At 40.0% G+C, this 14,939-nt stretch overlaps 1 protein-coding gene across 3 annotated transcripts in view; it reads left to right on the top strand.

Moving 5' to 3' along the window:
- The window catches only part of CXADR (CXADR cell adhesion molecule), a 69,611-nt gene that overhangs the window by 12,550 nt on the left and 42,122 nt on the right, over positions 1 to 14,939 (top strand). For all 3 annotated transcript variants that reach the window (XM_004440738.3, XM_087418191.1, XM_014795501.2), the window contains exon 2: positions 11,340 to 11,506. In XM_004440738.3, coding sequence (XP_004440795.1) covers positions 11,340 to 11,506 — 167 coding nt within the window. The remainder of the gene's footprint in view (positions 1 to 11,339; positions 11,507 to 14,939) is intronic.

The following is a 14,939-nucleotide window of genomic DNA, read 5'->3' as shown; positions in this document are numbered from 1 at the left end:
ATAAGAGGCTCTCAGGTACAAATTCCCTTCATTTCCTTGACCCCAGTGTTTAAACTTATCCGTAATTGTACTGGTCCTCTTATGTCCTTCCCTCCATTCATATTTAAAGGTGTCTTATCCCCTATTTTCTAGGTATCATTCTTTTCTGGGGACTTGATCCTTCAGTCTCTATGTGTTCTACTATATGTATGTTTAACCTCTCTTATTTTATTTGCCCCTTTTTGACCTATAAACATGCTCTACATTTCTCGTTTCAAAACAGCCTTTCCTTAACTAAGCATCACGCTCTGCTCTTTTTCTCCTACCCTTGAAAACCAAGTTCCTCAAAACAATAGTCACTTCTGTCTCTACTCACATAATCTAAACCTCTGTAGTTAGATATGTGCATGTCCCCGAAGGCTTCACTAAACCAGATTCGGCTTAGGTCACCAATGATATTCTGATTGCCAAACCTAGTAGATATATTTCAGTATCATTTATTTACATATCAAATTTTGAGTTCGTCCGATACAGAAGGCACTGCTAGGTGTTAGGGATAAAAGATTAAAAGACACCTTCCCGACACTACAGGAATTTATATCCTACTAGGGAGTGACAGGCTTATAAGGTGAAGAATTGTCATACTAGCTGCCATTTATTGAAAGAATGATACCATGTTGTGCTGGAATTGTTAAGAGCTTTACGTGCATTATTTTATGTAATCCCTACAGTGAAGTAGGCATTATTACTATTAATTCCCACGTTAAAGAAGAAAAATGGTAAGATTTAAAAAGGCTAGAAACTTGCCTGTGGCCAAGCGTTTAGTAAGCTCAGTTTGAATTTGAACGCAGATCTGACTTCAGAGCCCATGCTATTACTGGGCAGAACGGCTTCCGTAATTCAAGAGGCTGATGTGTCAGAAGTGTCTGCAGTTGTTGTGAGGCCAACTCAGAGAACTGTGCTGCCTTGGAGTTGTGGGAGGAGGGGAGGAGATGGATGTCAGGGGAAGGCGTCTTGTTGATTGATTGATGGATGGTCTAGAATTAGGACATGTTTAGATCTGAAATAGATAATTAAGTTCAACATCTTTAATTTATGTTTGAGCCCTAGAGAAGCAACGTGTCCAAAATGATAGTTTTTTTTTGTGACAGACTTGACAACAGATTCCTAGGCTGCTTTTTATTTCCCTGTTAAAAAAAAAAAAAAAAGGTTTACCCAAGCTCTTGAACCATGTGCTACCTAAAATGCTGTCTCGGAAATTTAGTATAGGAGAGGAATAGTGTAAATTCCAAACCCTGCTCCACCACAGTGTTTGGAATGGGGTCTAATAACCTCCTCACTGTGTTTTATAGTGATTTTTACAATGAAATCTCTACATCCAGGGGTGTTTACTGGTGGACTTCTACTTACAGGACGTGTGGGGTTGGGAGCCGGTCTGCCTAGATGTGTGTCTTGCTCCCTTTGTGGTTTAGCTCCCTCTCAGTGTCTGACTCTTCATTGTCAAGTGGGCATAATAGTACTGCCTCCCTCCGAGTTGTTCTGAGAATTGAAAGAGTTAATACGTATAAAATGTTTTGAGAAGTGCTCGGCACGTAATAAGTCCTCAGTCACTGTTACTGTTTGTTGTGAAGATGATGATTCCCACATTTGCATCTCAGTTTATTTGCTGGGTGCCTGCTTTTTGATTTGTTGTGGTGGGTGGGGAACTGGGAATTTATATTAGAAAAACTACAGAGAAAATTAAAGAAGTGGACTTAATGTCATTCTCATTGTTATTAGCTTATCTAACTGTAAGTATTACTTTCTTAGCTGTAAGTTGTATTAATGTACTGTACTGAGTAGTGCACGTGGGAGTTGAACAACTAAAACTCCTAGACAGCAAGGAGCATAGTTTCTACCTTCCTGTGGGTGTTTTCTTCTCTCCGCCAGCAATATTTAAAGGCCTGGTTGGAGTAGTTAACTAGTATTCACATATTTAAAATGTTTTTCCTTTTCCTTTCTGGAAACACTGTTTAGGTGACTTTTAAATATTGCTAATCCCAAAGCAACTTCTGGTGAGGAAAGTTGGCACAGGTTGGAGTTAGGGTCAAGGAAATGCTCTAAATAGTGTGGTGGTTGCATTTTTGCACGAGGTTTGTAATATCTTGGTGACAGACACCTGTAGTATTTGTTATCAAACACACCCAACAAGATTATACTTGTCCCGATCAATCCTGTAAACACACCACTTTCTGATTTGTCCAGTTTGTTTCATAACATTGAAAGCTCTAGTAAATCATTTTGACTAATATTGTGTTGTTTATATAAGATACCTGAATTCTGTGATCTGAACTCAGGAATATGATTGAATGTGTCCTCTGTATTTAAAATAGTAACTCTTACGACCTTCTTTGACATTTCTCAAAAAAGTCAATATCAAAGAAATTCTGTATCACAATTGACGTTTGTCATCATAACCCTTTCCAAGAAACCAAAGAAATATGCAAAACTTTTGGAATGTAAATTTAAATTCTTATTTTTATTTCTAGTTTTTTTTTGTTATTGTTAATATCTTTGGAATGACTCCAGATATTTTGAGAAACCACACATCAGTGTGTAATATTTTTCTCTTTTTGCTTCATGTTGTTCTAGAGATAGTTGAAAGATTCTTTATCCGTAGTTGTGATTTTAGAATATTCGCAAAAGTTTTTCTTAGTGTCATATTTCTCAGATTAAATAACTATATATAAAGTTGCATACATGTTAATTTCTTACCAGATTTGCAGACATTTATTATAGTATGGCTATTAAAGTAATAAGCATTAGTCTTCGCTCCCATCAGCATATGACCGGGCTTGCTCAGCCCCCTTTGAGCTGTATTTCCTGTCTCGGCTTCATTGTTCCATTTCTTTGCTTCCCTGGATACGTGGTCTTTCCATGACTTCCCCACAAGGTCTGTTGCTCTTGTCTCCCATTACCACTCCTCTTCAAATAGTTCCTTCACCTTCCCTGTACTCCCACCCTCCATTTGCAGTTTATCTGTTTTGTCCAACGCAGGTCTGGGGGCTTATTAAATAGGGCTTGGGACATACCCGCCAGGGGTGAAGCCCTGAGACCCTGTTAATGTGAGTGAAAGTGTGTGCTTAAGGGTAGGGGCATGTAAACAGTTACCTCCAGTAGAGGAACACATTGTGTAATAGGAGGAGGAAGCAATTAATACTGCCTGTGGGGAACAGGAAAAACTTCAGAGAGGAGATGAGGTCAGAGGTTCTTGAGAAATGGCTGGAGGCGCTCTCACTGGGAGAGGGTGGGGCAAGGGGGAGAGTGGGCATTGCATCAAGGGAAAGTGTGCGCAAACACAAGTGCTACACAAATACGGACTTACTCATCTTTTTCCCATTGGGGCTTCCTCTGATTTCTTTGATGTCCTTCTATGATTGGGCCCAGACCGTGACACTTGTACTGTTGTAGTTCCATCTGTAATAGAGAAAGGTCGTAACTTATTTTCACCTACTTTTAGCCACATTACAACTTGTTAATTTTTCTCCACTATTTTGAAAGGACTGTCTTTGATCTCTGGTAGATCCTTTATTACCTTTCTCTTAGGTGAAGGTACTTGTGCCTGTGAGCTTTTTTTTTTTCTTCCCCAGCTGAGTACCTGAAATTTTGCTGTGCTGAAGGAAACCAGTGACAATCCAGAAGCATAGTCTTTGGCTTCAAAATCAAATGTGAAATATTCCCTGGGGGTGCAGGAAGGACACAGTCAAGAAGCAACTTCAGTAAAGCAGGAGCAGTGCTTATGGTGGAGGCCTTATCAGCTGCCCTAGGAGTACCTGGGGGACATCTGATTCCACCTGTGTTTGGGCACAAGGAATGCTTTCTGGAAGAAGCCCCTGAACTGAGACCAAAGTAGTAGGAGTTGTTGAGAAGGTGGGATGGAGCGGGAAGGCGGTATCTAGAGTGTGCGGTGCTCAGTGGAGCGGGAAGAGTGGAGGAAGAACTGGCTGAAGCTTACAGTGGGCGCGGGCGCTGCTAGGAAACTGGAGGTGGGGAAGTGCCTGATCAGAGGGCCTTGTAGGGGAATTAAGGTGTCTGAATCAATGTGGAGCCACCAGAGGTTTTCACACATGGCAGTGACGTAATTTAAAAAACAATTGTGTAGAGAACACTCTGGGTGAAATATGGAGATGGGTTAGAATGGGGAAGAGTGGATGGTGCAAGGGAGCCAGTTATCAAACTGTGAGATAATAGTGGCCTGAGCTTAGATAGAAATGGTTGGATTTGGGGTATTCTGAATCTGACACCATTTCTGATGTGCGTTTTTTCCCCACACCACCAAGCAATTCTCCAATACCAGCTGGGTGTCCTACAATTCAACCTGATTCTGACACTGTCTGCCTGGAAGTAGCATCAGATCCCACAGGTTAAGGGAGACCTCGGTCCCACAAGACTGCCCCCTCCCCACACACACTTCAGATGCCAATTGCAAGTCCAGGTTGTCACCTCTCTTTCCGACCTACTGGCTACAGATCTAAGGTTCCCATAACCCACTTCTTGGGTTCAATTAATTTGCTAGAGTGGCTCACAGAACTCAGAGAAAAATTTTGCTTACTAGATCACCCGTTTATTATAAAAGGATGTAACTTGAACAGCCAGGTGGCAGAGACGCATAGGGCAAGGTATGGGGAGGGGGTGCAGAGCTTTCCCGCTTATGCCGAGCACGCCAATTTCCCTGCGTCCTCACGTGTTCACCAACCCGGAAGCTCTCTGGACACTGTCCTTTTGGGTTTTATAGAGGTTTCATCACATGGGCATGATTGATTAAATATTGGCCATTGGTGATTGAGCCAATCTCAGTTGACCTCACTGGAGCTCAACCTCCATCCCCTCTCCCTTCCCAGAGGTGGGAGGTGGGGTGGTACTGAAAGTTCCTATCCTCTACTCACAGGGTTGGTTCCCCTGGCAACCAGCCCATCCTTAGGTTACCTAGGGGTTTTCCAAAAGTCACCTCATTAACATAACAAAAGACACCTTTATCGCTCTTAGGAGCTCTGTGCCAGGAACTGGGACTAAGAACAGATATATATTTCTTATTATAAATCATCATATTGCAGATATATTAAGAGACAGCAGTTGTCTTGGATTAAGGCTCCACCTTTATGACTTCATTTAACTGTAATCACCTCTGTAATGGGCTGTATCTCCAATACAGTCACATGGGGGAAAGGGGCAGGTTAGGGCTTCAACATGAATTTTGGTGGGACACAATTTAGTCTGTAGCACAGTCCAAAGAACAGTAGTATTATATTTGTATATTTATTATTAAACATATATTTAAAGTCATGGTCTTTTTGAAAGATCTAATGATTAGATGATTATCTTTGCTATCAGGTAAATGGAATTAAACCTGGAGGCGGCAATATTTAGTCAAACGTCTATTAATATGAATGGAAGTCGATTTTACCACCCCAGAGCCATATTTTAGTAAGGTCTTTTTGCTGGGGGACTGGTTCTAGCTTTGTGTATTTGTCCTAGCTCTTTGTCTCATGTAGATGAGCTTGGATTTCTTACCCTAATTTTCCTGCCTGTTATTAAAGAATTTAGGTTGTTCTCAGATGCTACCTGTTGTTGGGCATTTAGGTTGTTTTCAGATGTTTTTGTATCACACAGCACTTCAGTGAATAGTATTCTTGCACATAGTAGCTCTTGTGAGTTCAGCTGCAATTCCCAGAAGTGGATTTTCACACTTATATTTCACAAGTCTCCTCTTGTGGTTGCACGTTTATGTTTCACAGGCCTGCTGTTGTGTGGACAGTAAGTTTTGCTCAGTTACTCTCCATGTAGGCCATCATCAGTCTTCAGCACTTTGGCCACGCTTGGCCTTTTCTGGTTCCGTTCTCACGCAAGGGTACTTGTGCCTGTGAGCTTTGCTTGGCCTCCTCTTCCCTCAGCGTATCCCAGAATTGTGACCGGCTTACCTCTAGGCGTCCAGAATTCTTGACTGCTGCTTTATTCTGTTGTGATGAAGCTCTTTGCTGATGGCTTAGATCTCTAGACAGTTTATGTAGTTGCCTGTTTCGTAATTCATACCCCTTTCTCTGCACCCAGGTGAAAAGACCTCACCTGTCACTGCTTGAATTCTGCCTCAGACATGATCTTTAAAATCGCTGTGCTTATGCCATCCCTGGACAGACTTCACATTTACTGTCTTACTAGTATAGGTAAATTCATGGAAAATGTTTCTAACCGTGCCTTTTGTTTTGTTTCCTCAGTGATAGAACAACAGAAAACCTTCCTTCATTCAGCAAGTGTTTATTGAATGCTAGCTGATGATTTTCTAACCTAAAATATTTAATCTAGTTAAATTGTCTTTCTCTTCATAGCTTTTGTGTTTCTTCTCTGTTTTTCTCTAAGGCTTTCCACACTCAAGACACTGTTAAAAATTCTCACATGTTTACTTCTCTCTCTTTTTTTTTTTAACCAACCATAAAGTTTCATGAGCACCTTCCATCTTCCTATGACTTGAAGATTGCCAGAAGGAAAAAAAGGAGAGCTGAAGACCATCCAGGTTAATGTGTAGCTTAAACTTGAAAAAAAAATTAAGTCAAGGCAGGTCATCAGTTCCAAAGGTTGCCTTCCTTCTAGAGGAGTAGCTCCTTCCTTCGTCTCTAGTTCTGCCCCATTCTTAGGGTAGGAACAGATCTAAGGCCTTAGTAGGAGAGAACAACATCCATCAAGGGCTAAAAAATGCTCTGGTGAACTCATGTCGTTTTGATGCTCAGATAGAAGTCAGACTGGGCAGAAGAGGAGCACCATAAAGATCCAGGTGATTTGGAATTTGGGGGTTAAAAAAGGCAAGCAGAAAACTGAGAGGTGTTATTGCAGTCACTGCTAAAATGGGACGTGATTCAGTTTGTTTATCTAATTCAGTGCTGAGTGAGTATTCATTGGACTCTGCATATACTTGTGCCACGTATTTCATTACACTTTGGATATAAGTTTGAATAAAATTATTATAAGATTTGTTATTTGCTTTAGTTTTGAGACCATGTTTGAACTTGCAAGTAGTTTGCAAGTTCAATTATCACTCGATTTGCTGCATAAACAGAATTGGGCAGTGTTAGGAAAGAATCCTGAGACACTGCATGAGACCACGTGTCTGCCTTTTGTCTTCTGCAATTTGTGACTGTTGCACACATCAACACTTGAAAAACTATGTCTCTGCAAAAGAGGCCCCTTCCGTGTTGCTAGGAAACCCAGTAACTGTTTTGTGTGATCTTGAGATTTTAATTCATTTCTAGTGCAACACAATGAAGAGCAGTTGAATGTTTTAAACACTTTTTGGAAGAGAAATACTGACAGCCATTTAAAAGTCTGTTTAAAATTTCTTTAGTATACGTATTAAGAAAATCTCAGTATAAAGCAGAAATGGGCAATCACCTTTCTTAAAATCTCAGTTCTTAAAAATAACTGCTAACAATTTGATATATAACTTTCCAGATTTTATACACATTTAAATGTTTTCTATGGTACTCTTTTAAGAGAAAAGTAATTTTTATATATCAAACAAGAAAGAATGAAGGATACTCTCATAAAGACTAAGTTGCGTTTTATTCTGAGTTTGTGTAGTATAAGTACTGAGAGCATGAATTAGGAGGATTTGAATTTCTACCCATTTAGATATCTAATGGATGTCATTTAACATTTTTATTTGATTTTTATAAAATAAAAATTCTAGAAGCACAGAGCATCCAGGAAGTTTTAACTGTTTTTTATGACAAATTTTTCCTCTCACTTATATATTCTTGCCTCCATATTTTGGTGCTGTGTCTTGATTCATTTTGAAGTGAAATTTTCATTCTGGAGTGTGCTTAGATTGTTCTTATCTTACTTCATACATAAAGTATTAATACCCAAACAAATTAAATGCAGGCAACAAATTGTAGTAGCTATAGAAAGGAGATCTTTAAGTAGCAGGAACTTCTTCTGGCAGATGAATGCTCTTTCTCAACATTTCTAAAATTGATCAAAGTTATAATCCAGTCACCAGTTCTTTTCTACTACTGTGCAAGGAACCACAACAGGAGATAGAGGGACCGACAATTTCTCGCAGCCCTGGTGGTGGTAACAATAGAATGGGAAATCAGGACATGTAGTTTAAAAATTCACTTAAAAATACAAGGTAGTAGGGAAGTAAGCTTGTCAACATCTAGAAGACATGACAAAACCATGGAGCCTGCCTAAGTAACTTCCCAGTAAAGTTTATGAAGGAAAAAAGACCCAAGCTAGTATATGCTAAGTGCCAAATGCTGATAGGGATAGCAGACAGTGAAGTACTGTCAGCATTCCTGGGAGGATGGAAAGCAAAGTCCCTGCAGGCTAGAGAGGTAGAAGAATGCCTCAGGGAATGAGGTAGGAATGGGCCTGAGTTTATTAGAAATGAGAGCGAGTGTTTATTTGGAGGATTGACTGTTAATTCAGGAGAAGCACTTGAGATTGTACACATAAATATCAAATCATATAATTTTAAATAGAAATGTGGACATGAAATGGAGACTGGAGTAGTATGGACTTTTTTGGGGAGTTTAAGTGATCTGTTTCGGCTGGATCAGTGGGTTTGCATGGTGGATCATAAATCTTTGCTGTGTAACAAACCAACCGAAACTTTAGAGGTGTTAAACAAAAATCATGTGTTAGTTCATGATCCTGTGGGTTGTCACTTTGGGCCAGGCGGAGGTGGGAAGTTCTTGGCTCACTCATGGGGCTGCAGACCGCTGGTCTGGACTGGGGCGGGTGTTCTAGGGTGGCTGCATGCTGGGCAGTTGCAGCTGTGGGTCATACACCTCAGTTCTCTCTTATGTCGTTTGTCCACATGGTGGCAGGTGGCAGGGGTTGGAGAGGGTGAGAGGGAGCGAGGGAGCAGCAAGGCCCCTTGAGGCCTGACCTCGGAACTCGCGCGGCAGCACTCGTGCTACATTCTCTTGTTAAGGCAGGGACAGTCTCACTTTTAAGGGGAGAGGTGCAGAGAACCCGTGTCCAGTTTTAATTTGCTGTTTGAGGAGTGCACTTAAATGTGATAAAAGCTCAGGATGGTGCCTGAATATCAATGGTCTTGAATGTAATCTGGCTTTTCTTTCCTTCTCGATTGTTGGCTTCAACTTGGTTAACATTTTATGACAAATGATAGTCCATGTGTGTAAACTTGTTTTAGGGTTCCTGGAAAGGGTCATGGGATGGCTGATAATTAATTCTTTGTTTTGTTTTGTTCTGTTGGAATGTATTATAGGAAAAACAGCATCAAAGTAGTCATTATGGAGAATTAGGACTTGGATTTACTGACTCTTAATTTTGCCCTAGTGTGTTTGTTTTTATGGTGGAAGCAGGGGCAGGGAAGGGGAGGGAAGCAGGCCCCATGTACCATAATCTTCGTGCTCAGGGCCTCTGCCGGATCATCCTCCAGCCCTGCAAGTCAGTGTTGGGTGATGTAGAGGTCCAAGTGGTAGAGCTGCTGAAATTTGCTGTTTATTTGAAACTGGGGTTCTGCATACGTTAGGTATTTGAATTTGTATGTAAGAAAATGTTGGGTTGTCATAAGGAAAACATAGATGTGACAAACTAGTGCCTTGCAAACTTTTATAGTGTAAATAGTAAAAAAATTAAGTTTTGTGTGATGGTTCATTTGCAGACTAAATTTGCATTTTCTATTGAGTAATTAACTGGCTTGTTCAAACTTCAATCTTATTATAAGACATACGTAGTGAACAGATCTATTTTATATGTGAATTGAAATGAATAAAATTGCTTTTTTTTTTTTTAAAGAAAAACAAGATGTGAATTGACTAAACTTGGTATTTTTTCTCTTTATATAGATCAAGAAATCATGCCATTTTGCTCATAGTTTATTTCCACCTTTTATGCATATAAAAGATAATAGTTTTGTGTAAACCATTAGCAGCAAAGAGGAGACTTTTTTTCAGTTCTTATAGAGTTGTAGTGGGTTTAAGCCACCTCTCGTTAACAAACTCCATCCGAAGAGTCTCTTGGAATTTTGTTTGTTTGGGGCTTAGGACATCTTATTTTGGCTTTTACGTATTTTTCAAATATTGCCATTCAGCATTAATTCTCTCTTTAAGTGTGATATAAATGGAAGTTTTATAGAATATGAATTTGAGAATAAGTTATGGAATTTTAAGATGTCTTTTAAAAATAATAAATATGACTGACTTTTTCAGAAGGGAAATAGGATGGGATGAATAGTAAGAAATGTCTTAAAGATACTATTGAGGTAACTATTTGATAAATTTAAAAATATATGAATTGACAGAGTTGCCTTTGTTTTTGAATTGTCATCAAAATTTATTGCTTAGAAATATTTTTTTAAACAATTTCTTCTTTTTCCCCCCAGTTTTACTGAGATATAATTGACATACAGCACTGTATAAAGTTTCGGGTGAACAGCGTAATGATTTGACTTACATATATTGTGAAATAATCACCACCATAAGTTTAGTTAACATCCATTATCTCATATGGGCACAAAAGAAAAAGAAAAAAAATTGTTTTCCCTTGTGATGAGAACTCTTTGGATGTACTTTCTTAGCTTAGAAATATTTTTAAGCATTCAATGAAACTCCCAGAATCAGATTTTTAATAAAGATTTAGAATTGAGGAAGTTTTGGCAGAAAACGTGTCAGAATTCATCAGCATGTGCCCCAGCGACAAAGAATTCCCCCTGTGTTTGTGGCACCGTGGCAAGCATGAATTAATATAGCCTTGAACTAGTATGCCAGCTGACCTTACAGAGACTCTAGCTAAATTCAGTTTTGTGTGTGTGTGTGTGTGTGTGTAAGATCAGCCCTGAGCTAACATCCATGCCAATCCTTCCTCTTTTTGCTGAAGAAGACTGGCGCTGGGCTAACATCTGTGCCCATCTTCCTCCACTTTACGTGGGACGCCGCCACAGCATGGCCTGACAAGCGGTGCATTGGTAAGCGCCCAGGAGCCGAACCCGGGCCGCCAGCAGCGGAGCATGCGCACTTAACCGCTACACCATGGGGCCGGCCCCAAGCTAAATTCACTTTTAAACATCTGCTTGGATATAAAAACACCCTCTGCTAATAGAAACTTACATAAAGTTGGGAGGTTCACAGTGCTCTTAAAGGAAATTGTATCAAATAAGATAGATATTAATATTGTTATTCCATTTTTACAGAGCACAAACTAAAAACTGGGCATGATTGAGTTGGAACTGCATTACCTTGGTCCCAAATCACATCCTGTTTCCATTGCATCCTGTGCACCTTCTCTGAATGGCTGGATGCGCTGACCGTGCTGCACCCTAACAGCAGATGCTCAGTCCGTGTACATGTTTCTTTCTCCAGATTTCACCAGAAGTTTGAGTATTACTACTCCTGACCAGATGATTGAGAAGGCCAAAGGGGAAACTGCCTATTTGCCGTGCAAATTTACTGTTGGTTCAGAAGACCAGGGACCGCTGGACATCGAGTGGCTACTATCCCCAGCTGATAATCAGAAGGTGGATCAAGTGGTAAGTTTGCTAAGTACTTGCTCACTCAGCAAGTGTCTGTGGAACCTGTCTTAGGTGTCCGTCCCTGTGCTGATCACACTGCTGGGGGAGCAGAGGGAGCTGTGAAGAAAGCCGCAGACTCCTCCAGCTTATGGTCTAGGTGAGGGAGGCAGTCGCTCTGGTGGAAAGTGAGGACACATGTGTAATGGAATGAAATGGATAATAAGTGACCTAAGATTTCAGAGGAAGAGAAGGTCACTAGACTTAGAGAAGGCTGCAAGGAGGAAGAACTTGTGAACGTTCCGAAAATCTGGATTTGGAAGTATATTCAAGACAGGGAGTAGTGGAGGGGTATGTGGAGCAGGCACGGTTGTGTGACAGGAATGTGTACAGTGTGTTAGGGGATGGTGAGTTGACTTGGTGAAAAGTTAGATCGAATTGAATTTTTAAGTTTTACACAACCAAGGATTCTGTTATCAGTGTAAAGGTCATCAAGTGTAACATAATGTAACGTGGGTACATATTATTAGAGTCTATTTTCCATATTTCTTCAAGTTAAATATCTTGTACAGTGAATTTCTTAAAAAGCAAAACAGTCTTTATAGCAAAACAACAATTTATAAAACGTTCAATCTTAAATTTTAAAAAATTATCGAAATATTGTTATAAGATTTTTTTCTAATTACAAAATAATAAGAGCCTAATGTAGAAAACTAGAAAGCCAAAAGTAGCACGAAGAAGAAAAGTTGCCCGGTAATCTCATCTCTAAATACATATATTACACTTTGCCTTTTAATGGTACCAGAATATTTCGCTTAATTTACAGTGTTGCATACTAGCTTCATCTGACACATTTAATTTTTAAAAAATCAATGTTAATAAATTATATTAGACCAGAGAAAGAAAAGTCCAAATATTTAGAAGAATATGGTAATATATATATTAGGAAGAGAAATTTTAATTTTACTTATGGTCCATATAAAAGAAGGGGTTAATGGCTGAATCATTGCAGTTAGGTAATTACTATTTTTGCTAAATCTGGGCAGTTTTCCCATGATATATCTGTTAAAGGAAATAACTAAGGTGCTTTCCCAAGTTGAATGACTAAGGCCACCCCCTCCAAGGACATGCCACTGCCCTGATTCTGCTACTGGAACTTGGTTCTGTCTCCCTAAGCCGGATAAATTGAGCCTGACTCATTCTGTTTGCTCAGCCCAGATACCCCGTTCCCTCCATGCCCTGCTCTCCTTCCCCCTCTCTCTCCATGGCAGTGCTGGCACCCTGAACACGGCTCTGCCTGAGTCCTGCATACCCCTCATGCCCCTGCCAGTGCACTGCCCTCTCCCCTCAGAGTCCAGGACTCTGCTCCCATGGTTGAGATGAATGAATGGAGAGCACGGGTCTTAAATGCTTCTGCCTTAGACTCGTGAGTGAAGCCCTGTGACAAGGTGCGTCTGGAGACCAAGAAGCACAGCGTGTGCTGTAGCCTTGTGTGTCTGTTCATGGAAGAGGGCCCAGAGTCTTCTGTGCTGAGTGAGAGGCACAGCCTTGCTGCCTCCAGGACTTGTGAGACAAGTGTGAAAGCAGGGACTGGGTGAAGTGTCCATTTCTGGATTAAAAACCTAGCCTCTGACTTAACACACAGTAAAATCAGACCAAAAGAAAGAAGTGTTAGAGAGAAATTGGTCAGAAGAGGATGCTTGTATAGAATTTCAGCTACATTCTATGTTAGCTGAGCCCTTATTTTAATATATTTAAGCTAGCAGCTGGTGTGGTCTCCAGCTGGCTGGAGAAATTTCCATCCTTATTCTCTGTGATCTGTTTAGTCAGCAAACAGTTACAATATACTACATACTTTCTATGTGCTGGGCAGTGTTTTATATACTTTAATTATATATGCTTATTTAAGCCTTAAAACAACACCTTAACTTGAGAATTATTATACACGTGAAGAAGAGGAAATGGAGGCCCAGAGATTTGAAGAAACATGCCCGGGGTCACACAGCTGGGGTTTGAACCCAGGGCTCTCTGACTGCCCTCCTGCACTTGATTATCTTTTGCACTCTCCTGTACTGCCTCCATGTTTCATTTTTTTGGCTTTTCGCAACAAGGGAGTCAGTAGTTAAATGCAGAGGAAGATATGGCAGCCTCATTTGAGGAGTTCTCAGTGTTGCTGTTGACAAGTGGGTGTGGCAAGAAGATGTAGCAAATAAAGTAATGGCTTGTGTTTACAGAGTAAGTCAGCTGTGGACCTTCAACTGCTTCTTTTATTTACTTAGCAAACTTATATTGAGTGCATCCTAGAGGCAGACGTTTACTGTATAAATAAAAAGTGTTTAGTGGATTAGGAGTGGGGTCAGCATGGAAGGAGAGGTGATAACACAGAAAAGAACCCAAGTCTCTGCTGTCGAGAAATTCCTGCAGATGACACACTTATTCTGATTTGCTGTCCATAATTAACATCACAGATAGATAATTACCTGCAGGATTTAGATTCTAGTCGTGTTTTCTGATTATTATTTGAGTTTGGCACCACTTCTCTTTGGCCTCTGGGTCTCAGATGACCAGAATGAAGGATTTCATTAGCAAATGTGAAAAATTATGAAATATGTTCAATTATTTTAGTGATAGAGATGACTACTATAATTCTCTTCCAAGTCAAGTTTAACACAGAATTTATTTTCTCTCTAAATCTAGCCTTTAATTATTTCCATCAAAGCCTGTAACAGTGGCTCAGAAAACTTAGTGGAATTAGGAAGAGGTCTTTACTCTTAGTCACAGAAAATTAATTGAAAGGTTATGTTAACCTGGGCACATGTATCTTAAGAGGTTTATTTTATCTACAGTCATGCACTGCATAGCAGCGTTTCGGTCAGCATTAGAGTGCACATATGACAGTGGTCCCATAAGATTAGTACCGTAGAGCCTAGGTGTGTAGTAGGCTATACCGTCTAGGTTTGTGTAAGTACACTCTATGATGTTCACATAACAACCAAATCACCTTAACGATGCATTTCTCAGACTATATCCCCATCGTTAATTGACACATGACTGTATTAGAGTGTAGAACTCGAAAGTGCCTCCAAGTTAGTATTAAGACAAAAATGTTGTCTTTTTTGTTAGATTCCACAGGTAAGTTATCATAGGCCTTTTTGGGGGAGTGGTGGTGGTGGTATGTACAAATGTATAAAATGATTTTATACATTTGATTGGCATAACAGAGTGTATAGGAATTCACAAATCTGTGTTGTTGTCCAGTCTCACTCACTCACTGTCTAATATAGTGCTATATTACTTAATCATCTTGGGTCTTGTTTGTCCATTTAAAATGAGAATGTATGACCATAACCAAGGATCATATTGATCTCTTTCCGTTTTCTTAATCTGTGATTTGAATAACTGTAGGTTTTCTCATAATACTGTGTTCTTAACTCTTTTTTTGGATCCCACAGTA

This window comes from Ceratotherium simum, chromosome 27 (assembly GCF_057802395.1).
Source record: "Ceratotherium simum simum isolate JZ-2026a chromosome 27, ASM5780239v1, whole genome shotgun sequence".
Taxonomy (NCBI): domain Eukaryota; kingdom Metazoa; phylum Chordata; class Mammalia; order Perissodactyla; family Rhinocerotidae; genus Ceratotherium; species Ceratotherium simum.
Note: the sequence above shows the minus strand (reverse complement) of the source record. Positions and strands in the feature narration are given on the sequence as shown.